The 15752-nt window shown below is 38.4% G+C and overlaps 1 protein-coding gene across 1 annotated transcript; it reads right to left on the reverse strand.

Moving 5' to 3' along the window:
* Positions 1-3023: 3023 nt before the first annotated feature.
* Positions 3024-4895, reverse strand: fam110c (family with sequence similarity 110 member C). The gene has a single exon (XM_042503782.1). The coding sequence runs from the start codon at positions 4805-4807 to the stop codon at positions 3761-3763; it is 1047 nt and encodes a 348-aa protein (XP_042359716.1). The 5' UTR covers positions 4808-4895; the 3' UTR covers positions 3024-3760.
* Between the last annotated feature and the right edge of the window lie 10857 nt (positions 4896-15752).

Here is a 15752-nt window from a genome sequence, read left to right on the forward strand (position 1 = left end):
CTGTGAGCCTTATTGATATACATATATTTATTCAAATAACTGCACTATATCAGTGCACGATCTTAGGAGATGTACAAATGCACATATGCATAATGCACATTTGCATAACACATTGTGACACTGCTGTTGTCTCCCTATAACCCACTAACATGAGAGCGTCTTTATGTTATTTACCTCAGATTACATATACTACTTATTCATATTTATTCATACCATACATACTGTACATGCTATATACTGTAAAAAAAAAAAAAAAAAAAATCAAATATAAGCCTCTCCTATACGCCCAGTTCCTTTTACTAGCCCGGTATGGCTACACATTTTGATTAATAAACACCTGTCTCAATTACAGGCCCAGCTACCATGCAGTTCATTTTTATAAGTTCTTTGGCTACCTGCTGGAGCTAATTTTGGTCAGCTGCTTAGATTGCACATACAGATAAATGTTCAAACTTTGGTCAAGTAAGATTTACAATTTAACCACTCAGTTCATTTTACTGAAACCATGAGCACCAAATAGGACTGTAATACCAACATGATGAACCAGAGTGATGCTAAAAAGATGTTTAGATAGACAATTTGATTGTATTCCCCATCTTTGCTGAGCAACAATTTTGTGTGAAAAGAATTAAAATACTGTCCCATAAAGAAACCTTTCCCAAATATAAGCCTGCTGAGTTTTGTGGTTCACTAAGAAAATCATTGCGCGGGCTATTCATTGAAGTTGTAAGTATTGTAAGAGAGATGGACAGATGGATGGATGGGTGGATAGCTAGATAGATCTAGATAGATTTCTATCTATAGAGCTAGATAGATTCTATCTTGTATCTTTTTGTGTTTTTATTTTTAATTTAGTTTCATTTTTATTTAGCACTCAGTCTTTTCTCTTTGCGTCTGTCTCTTGAGCTGCAGTAAAGTGATTTTTTTTAATCTTAATTTTTCAATTTATACATTTGTTTATTTGACAAGAACAAATGTATGAAAGATTGCTTCATATATAAAATACAAAGTAGATGCAACACATACAGGTTTGTAAGCAAGGCTATTTTGCAGTTGTTTTGCTATGTTGTGTTGTGTTGTGTTGTGTTGTGTTGTGTTGTGTTGTGTTGTGTTGTGTTGATACTTAAATATAAAACTATGCTACACAGGCAGCAGGAAAACCCTTTTTTATGTGACAGATTCCTAATAGTAACAGTTTTACATAATTAAAAAAACAAATAAAAGAAGACATTTACTCACCCATAGCATTGCAAGCAGTGAACATTTTCATATTTATGATATATTAAGCGGCCCTTTTTAAGTTCATCATTAATCATCAACTAAATTTTAAGACCTGAAGTTCTGGTAATAAACAAGAGGAGAGAGCATGACATGACTTGTCGATACAGGATTATAAGATTATGAGCCAGGCTTCTGGAGCAGTGAAAGGTGTGTCTTCAACATGGGTGCAACTGAAAAATCAGTATCTGCTCACATGTACTGAACATACATACTGTTTGTGTATGAGCGTATGAGAGAAGGAAACAGTGTGGGCAGTAATTCCATTTAAATTGTTGATTCAATAATAAGCCTTTGTGTTTTTCCTACTCATGTTACAGCTTCTGATGAGAAACTTGGCTGAAAGACAGAAAGCATTGAAGAGATGAAGCAGACAGAGATTGGGAGGGAAGTGGCGATACAGTTACACCGGTTCACTGGATTTAAGCCTATCAGATTATTAGCTACATTCCTCTCAGACAGCAGGGACCAACTGAATCTGAGGCTGGAAAACAAACACATCCTACGTGCCTAATTCTGTCTGGTGGCTGCATCCAAATTTTTATTACTGTCAACAAGAAACACTCAACCACAATAATGTGAGGAGCAGGTCTCTCTTACCGCTGTGTGTGTGTGTGTGTGTGTGTGTGTGTGTGTGTGCGCGCGTGTGCGTGTGTGTGTGCGTGTGTGCGCAATGGAACGTACACCTTTCAAATGGAGAGCAATGACAAGCACACTCATTGGATTATGGTTACATAAATTATGATTTAAGGCCGCTTTCATGCTTGTATTGGCCTAGAGACCCTACTGAGGAACATATTTCATTACATGCTTTGAAATGTTTCACATGGACTCAAACACTAAACAATTCGAGGTGAATTTTAACCGGGTTTGGGTCAAACTTGGAAACCAGTACTGAGTCAAACGCTGACCCAAAATACATAAATGATAAATGAGCTCTTAGCCTTTATCTAGAATTGCTGGCATCGCTTCTAATACTGTTTATAAATGGTTCTTAACTTATGACTGATAGCTTTTTAAATGGATAATGTCCAGTGTAATATACTGATGTTTTATTGATCAGTTATAATCCATTAATAAGAAAAATTAAAGGGTTTGCCAGAGTGTGAACAATCTCTTTTGAGGGATGGCAGTTTACCTTGGATCTGGACAAAAATCCCTTTGTCAGCAATTGACAAGTTAAGGGATCATATGGAGTGAGCAGGTCATTATTGCAAAATCAACCCGAAGAGGTTGATGCAAGACCTTCTCCTAAGTGGAGGGGTTAGCAAAAATGATCCACTCACTGTATACTGACCCACTTAATACAGATACTTACAAAAGGAATCAATAATTTGACAGAAAATATTGATTTAAAGGAAATGCATACAGGATTTAGTGAGAGTTCGTGGCATCTAGTGTTGAGAACTGCAGATTAAGACCAGCTGATGAGGATTTGAGAATTGATTGATCAGATTTTTACTAGGAGCCAAATTATTTGCAGAGGTGTCTTCCTCTTCAAAACAAACAGACCACGTGATTTAAAGATTTTTTTGTCGTGGTAGGTCTTGCTACATTTGCAAACCCAAAGAGGAAAAAGGTCCCATCTGAGTCAGTGTTTGGCTTGTTTGTTCTGGGCTACAATGGAAACATGGCAATGCAACAGACTTCCATAGACGGGAACCTGCTCTCTATGTAGATTTAAACAGCTCATATAAGGAAACGAAACATAATGATTCTTATTTTAAGATGATTATACATTAAAAAAAGCATAATTAATATATTTCTATAAAGATATCCTCCCTTAATCCTACATGCTGAAACTTAAAAATGATTTTTATTGCTTACGCCAAGAGTCCATGATCTATATATCCATGAATGATAAAATAATTGACCATTCAGTTTTCAGCAAAGCTATGTGTTAATTTATTAATGGTTTAACAACATTTATGGATGCATTATTACCAAATAGAGGGAGAAAATACCAGTCAACAGAACTTTTTACAACTTGGCAACCCAAAGATTCTCATGTAATCGTCTAGATTTGTGTCTTCAAGTGTAAACAGAATTTTTAACTTTTAATCCCTTTAACGTGGGATTGTTTTCTATAAATTGCAGCTGTGTGATAAAATGTACATCTAATCAATCAAATATAACTGCAAGTAATTTTCGAAGCAAAAATGTTAACAGCTTTTTTCCATGTGTGTCTTGAGGGACCTTCTGAGCAATTTATGTGGCCCCAGCATAAATAGCTTTATGCAAGTTTGAACAGAAGCAAGCACGCCAAATCTTCATTGTTTCTCAGAAGCTTAAATTGGCACAGACATGCAATATGTGCAGAAACCAAAGTAAACAATGATGGGCACAACCACACACACACTATACATAATACAGTAAAGAAGTAAGCCCGAAAGTCAGTGTTTTCCACAAACAAAAGCCAGGAGTTAGTACATCAGTCTTAGGTGGGCACACAGCCTTTGTAGAAACAAAAAAATAAGTTGTCTCAGTCAAGGTCTCGTAGCTTTTTTCCAGTCTCTGTAGCATTTTTGCAGCTGTACAGCCATTTGATAATCCTTGCATTGCGCTCAATAACTGACGTCCCTTGACTTTTCTTTTTATTCAGCTTTTCCTCCATCAGTCCGTCGCTGTCACCACTGTTCCTCGAAAAGCCGTCATCTGATGTAGAGATGCTGACACTCCGGATGTTTATCACAACATCATCTGAGTGTGCAGAGAAGTTCTCCCTCCCCAAAGACTCAATAATTTCACCGCCCAGCCCGCAGTACTTGAAAAAAGCATCAAAGTCCGCAAAGTTTTTGGAGTACCTGGAGCTGATGTCAGAGTGAGAACGACTGACCCCTTTGCCAGATCTCTTTTCCTGCTCAAGAACTGTTAGGAGACCAGCTGATTTCTTTGCACCAGCTGTCACCTTTGCCCCAGAATCACTGTTTTCTGCTCTGTGTTTCTCTGATACTCCATTCCTCCTCTGCTCTGATTGAGAGGTCGCTATATTCGAGCTGCATTCCTTTGCCGTTCCCTCAGGTGTGGAGATTTTGTCCTCGTTGCATTGGGCCTCACACTCCTTATCTGTTGCCTCAGGTAACGCAACATTTTTATTCACAGAGCTGTGGAGCACCTTACGTGTTCGAAGTTTCCGGTAATTCCCTGACCCTCGCAGTAAGTCACATTTCTGTCTGTAGAGCAGAAGAGAGTCTGGTCGTTTTTTGGAGCTGGACCGACGGACCTCACCTGGTGACTTGGTGATTAGTTGAGCACATGTTGCCTCTCTTGAGTCACTCTCTGTGGCAAGATTCCCATCGTGATTTGTGTTAGAAGACCCAGTGCTGCTCACAGAGGCTGATCCAAGACTGATCACTGGCTCCTGAGTCGAGTTGACCACCTGTTGGCTTTTAACATACTTCGGCTTAGTTGCAGCAAGTCTCTCCACAGCACTCACACGTCCTTTTGTCTCACTCTCCAGTTCCATTTGCTTTCGAAGGTACTCAGGACCCTTCTCCAGGATTTTTGAGGTGTCACTGGTTGCGTCCATTGCGATCAAAAAGTGAGTAATCCTTTTCGTTCGCTCCAAGGGTTGGAGATTCCATTCAAGCCCGTTCTTTGCCTGAGCACGTATTACAACAGGAGTCTTTACCTTGTCTGTTCTTCACTTTACCCCACCCATCCTGCTCAGGGCTAGTTTTAACCAAACACAAGCCTGTGCAAAGTACACCTGATACCATCGCAAGTGAGAACGGTGAAAGCTGACACTGCTGCAGATTTTTTTTTTCTTGTCCTGGAGGAAATGTGGGTCCTTGTTGCTCAAATCAGGACAGAAACTTACATGATTTTATACCAAGCAAACAGGTTTCCCTGTTTTGAGCATATTCTCCGCTTATTCTTTATCCGCTCAGAAACAGGCACTGACTCATCAAAGAAGCTTGCTGCTTGTTAGTGCAAATATAAATGGGCAATAAATGTTTACTCACCTTATTCATCTTTAAACCAAGCACGTGGTGATATGTCTCCACCTGTGATTTTGGACAGGTAGATTGTAATCATTAACACAATGCTATTGGCCTCATCAAAACAGAATTGTGCAATTCTAAACATGAAAGATGTTTTATGGGTTATAATTAAGATGTCATATTTTTGGTTTGTTTATTTGTTGGTAGGATTACGGGAAAACAACTGACTAGATTTTCATGAAGCATGGTGAAAAGGGTGTCGCACAGGCTAAGGAAGAACTCATTGACTTTTAGAGTGGATCAGAATCTGGGTGTGGCTATTTTTCACTTTCATTAATATTGTGTTTCTTGAAGACATTTCACCTCTCATCTAAGAGGCTTCTTCACTGCCCCTGGCAGAAGAAGTGAAACATCTTTACAAAACGAAAGCAAGCCCAGTTGGCTGTGATATAGCCTTGAAATAACCATGACCTGGATGACTGAGTATCTTTACCAACATATTGAAAAGTAGGGCATTTGGCTTTGTTGGAATAAAGCTATGTTTACATAAATCCATTTTTTCCCAATCAGATCTAGGCTGTTTTCATATGTGGTTCTCAGTCTGATATGCATCTGATAACTGGCCATGCAACCACTGTGAGAATGGTCATATCTGAAGTTGTGTTTTTTTTCCCCTCATTCTTCACAGTACAGATGCATATCACTCTCATACAGTGTTGGGCCATTTCATTAAAACTATAGAAGAAGAACAAATTGAAGGAGGGTAGCAGTGTTGTATAGATATTGGAATGTAGCCCTGGACATTTAAGGTCTGAAGGAGCTGTTCCTCCATGAAACTCTCCACATAGCAGCCCCACCACTCCTGACTCCTTTCCCACACCCAAACCTCTCCACAGAGCTTACAGCAAGCTATTTGCCTTGGTCTAAGTCTGCGCTCTCTAAGTGCCTCCCTACTTCTTTTAGCCTTCCGTCCCCCTTAAAGGTTTTTTTTGGAGGGAGCTTTTCCATAGTTGCTGGAAGGGTCAGGGGACAGAGGGTTGCCATATGCTGTAAAGCCCTCTGAGGCATATTGTGATTTGTGATGGAGCTTTATAAACTGAATTAAATTAAATGGTACTGAACGGACAGGGATGGAACGGAACTGAAATGGATTGGAAACTTGTGCATAGCAAATTTCTGGATGATTATTTTAAATCAGTCATCTAGGACTGACAAAAAACATTGACACTAACTTTATATTGAGGTTTTATTGGCTCATAAAACTTTTACACTCAAAACCACTTCTTTGATACTTCAATAACTGCAATCATCCTGTATTTCTTGTAATTATGTCTCATGTCAAGGTTGTGACTGAGCAATAAAAATATTAATTGGGGTCAAAGCATAAGCAGTTGTAAGACAAAAACCCTGATAGAGTCCAGCATTCCCACATGCTCATTAAAATAATATGACTCAACAATAAATAACAAATGGTAAAAAAGAACAGTTTGTTTATAATGTGCAAATTGCATCTGCTTGCACCAAATGCTTTGGCGATCTACGCTGCCAGACCATGCTGCCATTCTTTCATGTGTTGATATAAATATTGAAATAAATACAAAATTGTTTATTAGAAACATTAAAATCACCACTGATAATGTCAACACGCCTGTCTCATTGTGTTTGAGCTTTGTTTACTTGGTATCCTGTTTCGGTATTGTGAAGAAAAGCAGAAGCACCAATCAAACAAAAATGTAGCATGTGTGAAGAGGTGCAACTGACGATAGTCGACCAAAATATAAAACTTTGGCAACAGAATAAGAGGTTGCAGCAACAGAGAATATTTTCTGCTCTAGACAGCAGTTTTTTTAACACGCACGGGCAGAATATGAGATAACGAACCCCTAGCAGTCCATTTGCCAGCCTATAGAGCCCCATTGTGAACCCGGAAATGTTGAGTACCCCAGAGCCACGTTATAAAAGCAAAGTGTCCTCAACATTAGGCAACTGCCCAATGTTTACTTGTTTGGAAATTTGCATACTATGCCTAATTTGCATACATTTGCATAATATATATTATGATAACAGATATTATATGTACACTAGTTACACGTGTATTAACAACTGATCAGAAATTGATTCATCCTCCTCAAAGAAACCCCAAAACTAACCATATAATGTCCAAATTGGCCAAGCAATGGCTGAAATACTGTCAGTATATGTGATTATGCACATACATACAAACTAGGTGAATTATGCAAAATGTCCAACATATGCCAGTTAGCATCCGGCAGTTTCCTATTGTTGGGAACCCATACTATGCATTTAAAACATAAACTTTGGGGTACTCAACATTTCCGGGTTCACAATGGGGCTCTTTAGGCTGGCAAATGGACTACTAGGGGTCCATTATCTCATATTCTGTTGGTGCGTGTTAAAAAAAACTGCTGTCTAGAGCAGAAAATATTCTCTGTTGCTGCAACCTCTTATTCTGTTGCCAAAGTTTTATATTTTGGTCGACTATCGTCAGTTGCACCTCTTTCATTTCACACATGCTACATTTTTGTAGGTTTTTGTTTGGTTGTCTTGTGTCCTCTCATATTTTGTCTCTCTTAAGTAATTTTGTGTCTTTTCAAGGTAACCTTATGTCATGTTTGATCTTTTTTTGTGTCACTTTGTGGTTATTGTGTGTCTGTCAGGTAATTTGGTGTCTTTTTATATCTCTTTGTAGTCTTTTTGTATCTCTTTTGAAGTAGTTTTTGTGTCTTTTTGATGTAACTTTTTTGTCTTTTTTGGTACTGTGTTTCTCTGTTGACACTTTATTTTACTTTGAGGGAACATTTTGTGTCTCTTTTAGGTAGTCTTATGTCTTTAGTTCTGTTCTCTCAATAGTCTTTTGGTGTTTAATTTTTTAAAATATTTTTTGGTTGTTTTGTGTCTCTGAAGTAGTGTTGTGTCGCTTGGATGTAACTTTGTCTTTTTTGGTTGTTTTGTGTCTCGGTTGTCTTTATGAAGTCCTTTTGTGTCTTTTTTTTGTTGTTTTATCGCTTCTTACAATTATTTTGTGTGTCTCTGGGGACATTGCTTGTGTCCTTTAGGTAGTAGTACATCTTTTTGGTCATTTTGTGTGTCTTTATTGTCATTTTGTGGTCCTTTTGTAGCACTGTAAAGTAATTTTGTGACTTTTTTGTTCATTTTGTTTTTCTTTGTAGTCTTTTTATGTCTTTGTGGGATTGTTTGGTGTCTCTTTGAGGTAACTTTGTCTTTTTCGGTTGTGCTGTGTCTCTTTTGCAGTTATTTTGTGTCATTTTACAGTTCTTTTGTATCTCTTTGTGGTCTTTGTGTCTCTTCCTAGTTGGTACATGTTTATTTGAAAGCCTTTTTGTAGGCAAGGACCGAGTTGTTCCTGGATCTGTGTCTGGTAGGCCAATTCAATAATAAATTCATGCCGCCAAGTGTCGCTGAGTGAGTGAGTGAGTGAGTGAGTGAGTGAGTGACTAAATTTTGGAAACTGTCCACAGCTTTACCAAATTCCAGCTGAGGGGTTCACCAGCAGAAAATAAAAATAAAAAACTTATATTCTTATTAGTCGTCTCTAACCAAACTAGACCAGTGTTACAGGGATGAATGACAGTGAATAGTTGATCAGGTTACATTTACATCCATCTTATTTTTCCCTTATTGGGTTTAAAATGCAATATGTTGCTGATATGCTGTATCTGTCACAGGATATGCAAAGATGAGAGGGAGAAAGCAGCATGAGCATGAATTAATGTATTCATGAGTTGCTGAATACCATTGGGCTTTGCGCTAGAGACTTTTCTGTTTTAAAGTGAATATAGGAAAGAGTGCTGAAAGCCTGTGGGCTCGTGTTGGCCGCAAGATTAAGGTTTGAATTGTAAATCTCCTTTTTTAAAAAAAGGAACTAACAACTGACTCCCAGTTCGCTGCTTCTTTGTGTTATTGAAAACATTCATGGAAGTATAGAATCTGAAACATGTGTTTAAACTGAAACTTGAAGAAAGCAGAACACCGTGGTCACTTGTTTAAAAGGAGGAGGGGAGCCTGAGAATGCCATATTTGAAAGTCATGAGAACAAAATTTTGTATTTACCATGAATCAAATCCTCATTTCTTTACTTGCCCCTAAGAGCAGACACTTCATATCCATTGCAGTCATAAAGCATCACTGTGTTCTACTTAGTGACACAGGGCCAACAGAAAGCGCCAACAGAAACTGATAAACTTAAGCCATTTTTGTTTATTCATCTCAAAATCAAGTGTGGCTGACTCATATTTTTCAATATTTCTACGTAATTATCATACCACATCTGTTTTTTTTTTTTGTTTTTTTTTTCAGAAATTGCATTCACTCTTTTGATTGGCTTCCCTAAAATCAGTGTACAGTTCACTTGAGGATTCTGTAGTGTTTACTTGTACTTTGTCCTTCCTTGACCTCCACATCAAAATAACTATGATCCTCTTAAGATGGCTATGTCCCTAGATTTTGAGCTCTGGTACTTAAAGGGACAATTCACCTCAAAATCAAAAATATATATTTTCCCTCTTAGCTGCAGTGCTATTTATCAGTCTAGATTGTTTTGGTGTGAGATGTTGAGTGTTGGACATATCAGCCATAGAGATGTATGTCCTCTCTCAAACATAATGGAACTAGATGGCACTTGAATTGTGGTGCTCAAAGAGCCCCCCTAAAAAATATCAACAGCAATGTCTCTTTCTAGAAATCATGACGCTTTACTTAAGATAATAAGCAGACCTTACTGTGATCAGTTTCATAAAAGCTATTTTCTTTCTACTGACCTACATCTGCCAACCGTATCACCGCACAGAAGAAAATGTGCATCTACTCATAGACGAGGGACTTGTGCTTTTGACAGGGCAAGATGTAACCATTAATGGTGTCCTCCTCGGCTGAGCTGTGATTGTTAGCTAGTTCAGTGGTTCAGTGGAAGGAAAATAGTTCCTACATGGAGCCTCTCACATCAAGGTGTGCGGATTATCTTGAATAACCGGGTCATGACCTCTGGAAAGAGACATCGCTGTTGAGTTTGTCTAATGTATTTTTAGCACTTTAAGTAATACAAGCCAAGTGCCATATATTTCCATTAAATTTGTGAGAAGACATCTCTACAACCAATGTCTCCAATACTCGAAAACTCACAAAACAATCTAGATTGATAAACAGCAATACAGGTAAGAGGAAAAATATGTATTTTTGATTTGGGGGTAAACTGCCCCTTTAAGCAGAGGCACTGTATGCAAGAGATGTGAAAAGGCACAAGTCATTCTTAAAAAGTGAGTTTAAAAAAAAAAGCATAGGGTGGCTTAAAGTTTATACAGTTCACGCTAAAAGGGATATGAATATGTGTACAAAATTTTATGGCAATCCATCCAGTATTTATTGAGACATTTCATTCAAAACCACAAATGTTAACCTTATGATAGAAAAAAAGTCATGGGGATTAAATGACTTATTTTGAAGGACCAGAAAAAAGCAGGTTTCCACAAACATGGCAAAAACTCAAAATCTTTCCAAAAAACTGATTAAGTTGGAGGCCGAAGTGCTGGCACAGAAGGCTTCACAACGAGCTTGTGAAGCCTGAAGGAAAGCTGGGCTTAAATCAGGTAGATTGCCATCAGAGTATATGATCAGTTGTGTAAGGAACTACAGGTGTGTGAGGAATTTAGCTGAAGAGCAGAATGTAGAAACATGCATGTAAAAAACACGAGCCAGACAGTGCAACGTAAAATCGCACAAAAAAGCATATCATACAAAGAACACACCAAAAGCTACCCACAATATCGCATCACAAGTGGATGCTTGAAAAATTATCAAAATGAAGTTCTTAAGTCTAAAGTTCAAGGTCAGTCAGTACAGAGCTGAGCAGCTCTTTTTTCCCTTCTTTTCAAGGTGGTTTGGAAAGTACTGATAGAGCTGCAGCTCCTCACATCATGAGGCAACATGTTCCACTGATTTGTAGCTTTTACGGAAAAAAATAGTTGCTCAAATGCAATGTGACAAAATTGTATTAACAGTCTCTTACAGAGGATAATCTTGAAGATCTACTAGAATTTAACACACATAATAAAGGAGGGGCCAAACCATTTCGAGTCTTATAAAACCAGGCAGTTATTCAGATATTTCACTGAATAACTGATGGACCAACATTATCAGACAATAATAAAAGGAGCAACCAAAAACAGGGGTCTCAAAATGATTATTTTCATTAAGAAGCGTCTTTCTGTTGCATAATTATCACCAGTTTGTCTTGACATTGAGTTCATGTGCAAACTAAATATTTCAACGTTTTAATAGGCAATAAAGATTTGTATATAATCTAACTGTTAAACCGTCAGATACATGTATGTGTAACATTGTGTGGTAGGACCCAACTGCAGCACACCAGAGGAGGTGAGTAGTTGGTAATGACCATAGACTATATATATAAAAGATGGACAACACGACAGCTCCCCCAAAGTGAGGTTATTTGATCTCGATCGACTCCTGCTGTCTGAGTGCGGTACAGGTCCTAAGACCCGCCCCTCCATGTTAGTGAATGGTCATAGGCTGAACTAAAAAGTCGAAGTACACGCCAAATAATTTTTTCCCAAAGATTTCTGTCACCAAAGGTAGTTTTCGTCACCCTGATGTTCATTTAAGTGTTTGTTTTCATGATAAGTTCGTTTTTATTGAGTTATTAAGTTATTGAAAAAGAGGGCTTTTCCGCCATGATTGACAGCCATGACAGCCAATCTGTGCACTCGCGTTCAATGCAGCTCCTCCACTGCGGAAATCGCTACTGCACAGATGCAGGGCTCCCAATGACATCAAACTCGCAAGATGGCAACGCTCGTATCTGGGATATTTTTACCTCACCTCAGCATAGTGGGGGTAAGTGGGGACGTGTCGTCCATCTTTATTTACAGTCAATGGTAATGACCTTTATTTAATGTTTTGGCACGTTGAATGTAGTAAAGGTGAGTATAATCAGGTTGTAGGTAAGTAGGGACAGTTATCAGTTCTGAGGTGGAACAGAGTTCAAGGGTCAAGCAGAGTTTGTAGAGGGACTGGGGTGAGCTCATGTTCAAAGGTGATAGTTCAGAGTTTGAGTGGGGAAATGTTGAACATGGAGCGGACTGGCAGGTGAATGTATCAGGTAAGTTGCAGAAACACCCCAGAGAGGTGCAGGCAGGGCTTGTGGTCAAGGAGGAGGAAGCAGAGTTGTCGTCAGGCAGCAGAGCAGATGAATCCAGTAGGAGAAGGAAGCGGGATCAACGAGGACAGGCGGGGAATCAATGTACCATCAGAACAATAAACAGCAGCAGAACTCACATGGAGGAAATGTTTTGCTTGGTGGGAGGCTCTGAGCACAGCCAGAAGAATGGCGATCTCTCTAGACGGAGCCAAAGCAGTAGAACACTGCACAGCCACAGGCAGACGAGAACGAGGAGGTGCACAGGCATAACTGTGATGGCAGTGATGAGGCTGAGAGAGAGGGTCGGGTGGAGAGAGGAGTAAGTGGAAAAAATCCCACAGCAGCAGGAGAGAGGCCAAGCAGACTGTGACAGTATGCACACACGCCTCCCCATCTGCCCTTTAGCTCAGCAGTGTGAGAGGAGGCATGACTTCAAAAACTCCTTTGTCTCATCTTTTAAAATGTTAGAGTTGAAACTAAGTGCAGTGACAACATTTACATTCATTTAGCAATTTATCTGACTGATTGTTGAAATCTGTTTCTGCTTAATTGGATAATAGAGAGAGGGAGCAGACTCCAGGAGGGATTGTAGGGGAGCTGAGTAAACATGAACACTGTCACCATTAATCATTTTTCCCCTGAGCAATCTCACTTTTATTGATTTCTTAACTTATGCAGCTTGTTGAAAAATCATATTCCACACTTTAATGTGACACCGCATCATCCGCTAATTGTGTTTTTATTGACTCATTCACAATAATTACCATCCATCCTTGGACATGAATGAAACTGGCTGACTCAATTAAAAACAGCTCGCAAATTATGAGATGTAATTGCTGCAGGCATCTTTTGCTTGCAGTTATTGTTTGACTGTTATGTAAAGTAACGGATAATAGGTAATTATGCATGCAGTGCTAATTACCTGGATATAAAGTCACCTATCAATCAATTAGTCTGTGTCTATTTATCACAAGCTCATCTTACTGTATTGCAGAAAGCAGCTGTTTACTGCTGCAGTGTTTCTTCATGGTACATATAAGGCGTTACTTTCCTTTTACTCAACCTTTTTCTTGTGGCCTGAGGACAGTAGACTGCTGTTACATATGACATAGTGAGAAGAATACATTTTATTCAGACACTGAATGCAGACATAAAATGTTGTCGACATTTAATGATTTAGTGATTAAATCATCACTCCACCATCACTTCCTCCCAGCTCTATGGGGCTTTTGAGCATATGTTAGCACATTGTTTTGGTAAACCAAAACTTTACTGTTTTGGTTTACTCTCACTGCTCTCATCATCATCATTTTTGGTTGCCGTTTCTGCTGACCGCAAAACTGCAGATAGATGAAGGTATTTACAAAAACATTGCAACACACCATGAATATGAGCCATTGATATTAAAATATCACAGTCAGTACTTGAAAGTAATGTGTGCCTCGCATGAAGAAACAAGTTAATCATAAATGTTTTTGTTCAACCACAATAACCACAATACAATTCTGAAACCAGTTTCGTTTAAAAAAAAAAAAATCAAGCATGAACAACAGACAGAGGCTCTCTGGCAACCCTGTGAATATAAAACGATCATACACAGGCAGATGAGAAGGTTTTGTCGAAGAACATATGTAACGTGCATTCCTTGAATCCATCATGACGTTAGGCAGATGAATTGCGCACTCTGGGATGTCAAGTCGGATGAAGACAAACGGGGAAGTGGTTGCTATAGACTATATCAAATCAGAAAGAAGTTTCCAAGAAAGGAAAGAACACAGCCAGGAATTTTTAGAAGTCTAGAAGACAGGCATTTTCTAAATCTAAACACTCTTGGCAGTTTATTAGGTGGGCCTAGCCAAAACGAATGCAGTCTGATGCAACAGTCCAGTAACCTTTGTGAGGGTTATAATTTTCAGTTTTTTTGTTGAAACTGTTGTAGAGAGGCATTTATAAAAAAAAAAGAGTTTGGCTGAGGATTGCTACTTCAAGTGTTGGTCTCAAAAACAAGTGCTCTTTAGATTCAAGTACAAGAATGACCAAAAACAAAAAGGGAGAGGTCAGACTTGATGTTTCTTTTGTAAATGAGTCGAAACCAAAAACATCCAAGGCACACTGTTTTGCAAAAGTTAAAAAGCTTCTAATAAATGGTTTTGACGCCTACACACTTCAGCATACAGTCTTCAGCAGGGCATGCCCCAGACACTTCATTGATTGCACCTGTGGCAGTTATCTGGTGCTGCTCTGACTGCAGGCACCTGACATCAGCCTTGGCTTATCTGTGAGCTGCCACTCGTTTTTACATGCCCTGATTAGGACTGTATTTTGATAACTGTAGGCATCAAATCCATTTAGTAAAGGCTTTTGAATTTTTTACAAGACAGTGTGCCTTTGATTTTTTTTTTTTTTTTTTTGGTTCGACTTAATTACAATAGAAACTACAAGTCTAACCTCTCCTTTTCTTTAAGTTCTAGAGAGGTGTTGATTCTGTTTTATCATTTTGGGCAATGTACTTAGTGGTGCTGTTGCAACTGAATAGTACAGCTGCATTTTCTTTTCTTTTTCTAACACAAAAGGGAATATTTCAAATTTCACTTTAAGCTTGTACATATGTGAGGTTTTGACCGTAATTGTAACAGTTTGGCAAAGTGCCTGCAGATGTTTTAAGCTTGCGGCAGATGTGCACAGGAAAGGTGGAGGCTGATTGTGTGAGAACAAGACTACACGGATTATGAACCCTGTGTTAACTCATTCCAGTTGGTTTCATTCTGAGGAAATGCGTTCACATTTTTGCCCACATAGAACTGTTTTGCAAGCTGCATAAAATCTTCTGAGAATCGCTAATTAGAGGTTTTGGTCACTAATGAATATCTGATGTTTAATGGTTGTTGGGTCGATAAAGTCAATTTGGATCTTTTTTTTCCTAGAACAAGTTAAAGCATGCTTAAGAAGTTAAGACAGTCAATAAAAACATTGAAACCATTCTTTGCAAAACAGCTCAGCTTACTTTTTAATGCTGTTTTCTTTCAACGTAACATGTTTGTGGAAAACAAATTCAGGGAATATCATAATATTCTGATTTAATGGTGTTTCTTTCACTTCCTTTTTTGGCAGTGGCAGGAAAAAAATTGGCTTTTTATTCTGTTTTTTTAGTACAAGATTTTATATTTTTAAAGGGATTTGTATCATAATAATGTTGGCAGTATAAACTGTAGTAAACTTCCCTCCATCTTACAAGCGCCCAGGTCTCTCTGCTTATCTCTCAACTCAATCTGCCAGATAATGCAATTCATGATATCAACATAGTTTTCAACTAGTCTATATATTTTAACAGCATA

The sequence above is a fragment of the Plectropomus leopardus genome, chromosome 16 (genome assembly GCF_008729295.1).
Source record: "Plectropomus leopardus isolate mb chromosome 16, YSFRI_Pleo_2.0, whole genome shotgun sequence".
NCBI classification, from domain to species: Eukaryota; Metazoa; Chordata; class Actinopteri; order Perciformes; family Serranidae; genus Plectropomus; species Plectropomus leopardus.